The sequence below is a fragment of the Rhagoletis zephyria genome, unplaced genomic scaffold, assembly GCF_001687245.7.
Source record: "Rhagoletis zephyria isolate East Lansing unplaced genomic scaffold, Rhagoletis_zephyria_1.1 Rzeph_scaffold_27320, whole genome shotgun sequence".
NCBI classification, from domain to species: domain Eukaryota; kingdom Metazoa; phylum Arthropoda; class Insecta; order Diptera; family Tephritidae; genus Rhagoletis; species Rhagoletis zephyria.
Window position 1 is genome coordinate 1 of NW_016184377.1, and position 5,243 is coordinate 5,243.

The 5,243-nt window shown below is 34.5% G+C and overlaps 1 protein-coding gene across 1 annotated transcript; it reads right to left on the bottom strand.

The window, feature by feature from the left end:
* Window positions 1-4,659: 4,659 nt before the first annotated feature.
* LOC108382518 (uncharacterized) lies at window positions 4,660-5,238 on the bottom strand (the record flags this gene model as incomplete). Its single annotated transcript, XM_017638889.1, has 1 exon — window positions 4,660-5,238. A coding segment is annotated over one exon (243 nt), but the record flags the coding sequence as incomplete, so codon positions are not given.
* Window positions 5,239-5,243: the final 5 nt, after the last annotated feature.

The window sequence follows — 5,243 nt, forward strand, 5'->3', positions numbered from 1 at the left end:
ATATTGCATTTCTGTAGAACAATGATTCGCACCCTTTTGAAATTTCCACTACTATACTGTAAAGCTTCTAGGACATTCACTATAGAACCGGGTCATTGTTGCCGCCAGGGAGTGAAGAGGAAAAAATTTATTTCGCTTTGCGAATAACCGTGCTATGAAATGCCGCACAACTGGAGAATTTCAAGAACGGATATAACACTTTCCTTAGGTTATTTAAAGCGGCAAATGACCACCAAACCTTAATCTTAGCAGACAAATGTGCCAATGAAAATCGTTAAACGTGAATTGTTGGTGAAAATGTTGGACCAAAAAGTTTCAATAAAATATATAAAAATTTTGGGCGGGACGAAGTTCGCCGGGTCTGCTAGTATGATATAATGTAATATGTTTGCATTAAGTTTTCAAGACATTCCTCATCTACTAAAGATGGCAATGCAAAAAATAATTATCCAAAAATAAAGAACAATTCGTAAGTTTTACAATAATAGTAAGTTATTAGAAAAACACATTTATGGTGAGAAGTTATAAGCGTTTAAAAAAGTGCTTATTGGATGTCCCAGCCGTCACAGCAAATGTGCATTTTTTAACGTAACATACAAATTCTCAAGTTTCCCATTTTTTAAATGAGGCCCCCCTTTATTAAAATATAATAAATATACACATGAAATCAGCAGTGTTCATTTTACTAACGATACTATGTGTCCTCAAAGGTAACTGGTACCACCCGTCACGAGCAAAAATAAGTTTTTTTTTAATTTTAAGATTTAAATGTATAAAGCTAAAATGGTACTACATTCTCTAACTACATTCGAGAAAGCTGGTTGGAAAATGTGTAATTTCTGTGAAAGTTATATAATTAAATTTTATACATTATCAGTTTTGTATTAAACTGATATCTGACTTCAAGTGCTAAAAGTTTAATACTTGACAAATCAATGATTAAAGAGAATTTACTAAAAGTTTTAGCAAAAATGAGTTAAAATGCCCCACTCGTCACTTTGGAATGCCCCATATGTAACTTGAATGAGCTCTTAATAATAACAAGTACTAGTAAATTCACATGGCGTAAACATTCAAAAACTAAAAAAAAATTCAGTTTTAGGCGATCAGTGTGCCAAATAGCTGTTCGAAAAGGTGGCAACTCTAATCAAAATTATTTTCTACCTAAAGCCTTCCGAAATCTTTTTACTTGAACTCATATTTTAATACTTCATATAACTTGTTAACTAAATTTTAAAACATGTAGCAATCCTCTTCAAATGATTCAATCTAAAATCTTCTTTAATGTCTTTCATTTGACGTTCTGATACATATTTGAATTAAATGATGATGATGATGATTTTTTAAACATGTGGCAACCCCCTGAAATTAGTACAAAAAATAAAGCCTTATAAAATTAATTCCCATATTTAAATAATTCATATACCATTTCAACAAATTTGAATTTGACATTTTAAACAGGTGGAAACGCTCTTGATAAATCGCAAAAACATTTTAAATGTTCAAGCTAAAGATCGCTTAACACTCCTTTGTAAGTAACCCATATTATATTTTTTTTTGCAAACTAAAACCTGCTTAAATTTCTTTGACCCGACACCGCGCGCGACCGGCGCACACCACGTCACGCTACGCCGCGGCCCCCTGGCCCCCCCTTTCCGCCGTGCTGTAACGCAGGTAGATTTATTTTTTGTATATGTTGAAATAAAATTTTTATATATTTTAAACATCGAGGGCTTATATTCAATAATACCCTCTATCTGCACACTTTTCACAAANAACCTGCTTAAATTTCTTTGACCCGACACCGCGCGCGACCGGCGCACACCACGTCACGCTACGCCGCGGCCCCGCGGGTATTATTGAACTCCAGCCCTCGATATTTCACATTTTTTATATTTGTAAGTTATTAGAAGCAGGGATGCCAACTTGGCTCAANCAGCCCTCGATATTTCACATTTTTTATATTTGTAAGTTATTAGAAGCAGCAAATGGCACTTAATTTTTCAATTTGGCCAAAATGGCACTTTTGTAAAAAAAAAAAATACATTTCAATACATTTTTGTGAAATCCTTTGCNTTTAAAAATCACAAATTAGTTTTTGTGCAAATTGCAGATAGAGGGTATTAATGAACTCCAGCCCTCGATATTTCACATTTTTTATATTTGTAAGTTATTAGAAGCAGGGATGCCAACTTGGCTCAAACCGTGCCATTTGTCCCTATTTTACTTCAAATGGCACTTAATTTTTCAATTTGGCCAAAATGGCACTTTTGTAGAAAAAGTTACATTTCAATACATTTTTGTGAAATCCTTTGCGTGCACTTCTTTTTCTCAACTAAAATTTTCTAATTTATAAAGGCTTTTCAACTGGTTTATCTTATTTTATCATTGCACTTTTGTTTTGAAAATGTGGCTTTATTTTATTGCTAAATAAGAATGATTAAAATGAATTACACCTTTTTTGGCACTTTTATTTTTCTATTTGGCACATTTTGGCACTTTTTTATCCTCAATATGGCACCTCATAACTAAGGATAGTTGGCAGCCCTGATTGGAAGATTTCTGCTGTGTTTTGGGGCAACAACTTGTCTGCAGTAAAAAAGCATATAATTTGTGTTTCAAAAGTGTGTGAAAACCAATCAATTAACTTATATGATCTCGGTTCCGATATTAAATAATCAATAATTGTTTATACCCGCATTTTGGCATATTGGCTCGTTGAATGTGCCATCTAATAAATAGTGTCGTCATTCTCCTTAGCTGCTTTTAAATGATGTCACAAATTGCTGGCGGAGACATGAATACAGTGTAAGAAAATTCTTTTTCTATAATTGTTTCCTTATAGAAAAGTTGGTTTCTTTTCCACCTTAGACATTCCGAATTCGTTCAAAATATGCTAATTTAAAACACAGAATTCTTTCAGTGTTCCTCCGGGGTTTTTGGACATGGACTGTTTCTTCAATTTAATAGTGTTCGCTTTATTTTTGTGGAAACGAAACATTTTTTGCAAGTAATGGATCATTTCGACACTCTTTCTTCAAATATTTCTCGTATTCCAGCTGTGCGCAGGCGTTTAGTTTTTCGCATCGTTTTTTACATATTCGTAATTTAAATTTTTTCAATAAAATCAATTGGTGTTAGTTCATGAATGTGTGTGGATTAATATCACAACACTGAGGATTTGGCAATAACCTTTTTCAGCTATTAAAAAACAACACTTACGGAGAAATGTTTATTGTAAGAACAACATTTTTTTCTATGAATCGATATACTTTAAGCATTGTTGACGCTATTTCCATTTGAATGAGGAAATAGGGTCAATGACTTTATTTCCAAAATTTTTGTTGATTTTATTTCGCTTTTGAAAAGGTAATACCTAGCCGTGTTTTATTTGTCCAGAAATTTAAGCTATTAGCTTATTTTGTATGGAGGACTTACCCAACATAATTATATTGGCTTATGAAAAGCTATCTTGGCTTGTATATTGAACAAGAGGCACTGCCATTCAGCATCAGAAATTTTCTCCTTCAGGCAATCAGAAAGAGGCAAAAACTTACTTTGACACTATTTGCAGTCAAATAACTGTAAAAATTAGGCTAACATAGGAAATAAGCTAATTTCGTTTTATTTGACCAAGATTTAGCTATTTGCTTGTGATGGTTGAATAAAACATGCCTATTGTAAATTGACTTTATTTCGCACCAGGGTGGGAAGTAAAGTCAATTGACCTTATTTCCGTTGATCTTGTTACCTGTCAACTTTAATTTTATACCTCATTTTTGAAAATCGAACGAACGGTGCAGATCTGATGGCCTGGAAAAAAATCCATTCGCGTATTAAATATATAGATTATACCTTTAAGTATGGCGGATATGGCTCCGACACAGCCCCAAGGTCAAGACTAAGGCGCTGGTCATCCTTTTTAGGATTATCCGATCCTTAGAAACTACCACCTTGGCCCTAGGGTTGCCAACCGTACTATAATGTATAGTATTGTACTGTTTTTTTGGTCTGCGTACTATATACTGTTGAAAAAAAATGAAGTACGTTATAAATATAAATAAATTTCAGTAATACACATCACGAATAAAGGGTCACATACGCCTTCTCATAACGCTGGACTATGTTCTCCTTCCAGCTCAGTTTTCTGTCGCGAATTGCGCCTTAGAGCTTTGCTTTATTCTTAAAGTTTAAGAACCGTCCGTATTCGGACTCAGTAACGGTGTTTTGTATCTTCTCGCAAAGAGAACAAGTTTCACTTTCTCCGAATTGACGCAGAGGCCACAACGCATCGCGACCATCTTGATACATCGCGAAGTGCCTTTTGCATATTCACCCCTATTCTGGTTGTCGTAAGTCATTCGCATCGACAGTCGTTCATTGAATTATGTCGTAAACAAAAACATTAACGACAGATTTTAATACGTTTTCAATACTTCTTCATTTCGAAGGGATAATAGGAATAAAAATTTGTAGTAAATTATGTCATTGGTTGCCTCATAATGCCAATGAAAATCTCAAATTTCGACTAACGACGGTCGTTCCAAAAATCGGGATAGGGGCGATTGTTACATTGTTTAATGTCTCCAAAACCACGAGAAGCACACAATTCATTTTCTTTAGAGGAAAGTAGGAATCAAACTAATACCAGGCGTTCAATGTTTAAGTACTCAACAAAGTTAGTCCATTTATTTCTCTTGACATCAATACTACTACATACAAATATAATCACAATACATAATTTAAAAAAAATTTTCTGCACTAAATATACATATGTAAGTAAATACGAGTACATCTTAAGAGTGCACAAAAGTATAGATTTTAGCTTCACCATTTATGGCTTATGCATAAATTTGGCTCACTAAATCAGTCAGCACTTGTGCGATTTTGCGTGTAGTTGAAATTATTGAAAAACGTGTGGTTAGTAAAACTTAAAACAGTTTCAATGCTGAGCTCGAATATTTTCCGCTAGCTCCCATAATACCAAGATGTCGTTTAACTGATTGGCTTGAAGCGGATTGCCTCCGCATAGTCACGCGCGTCTGAGAAGTTACGCTCTGGTTTGATGCGTATATCATTGGGATCGAGCTGAAATTCACCATTCCATTGTGTGGGCAGCACTGTGGGTTCCCTATTATATTGAAAGTATTCAGAGTCATCGGAGTGGTTGCGTTCGGGTTGAATACGTGTCTCGCCACTCTTTGCAAATGTACCATCCCAACTGACCGGCAGGATAATCGGCT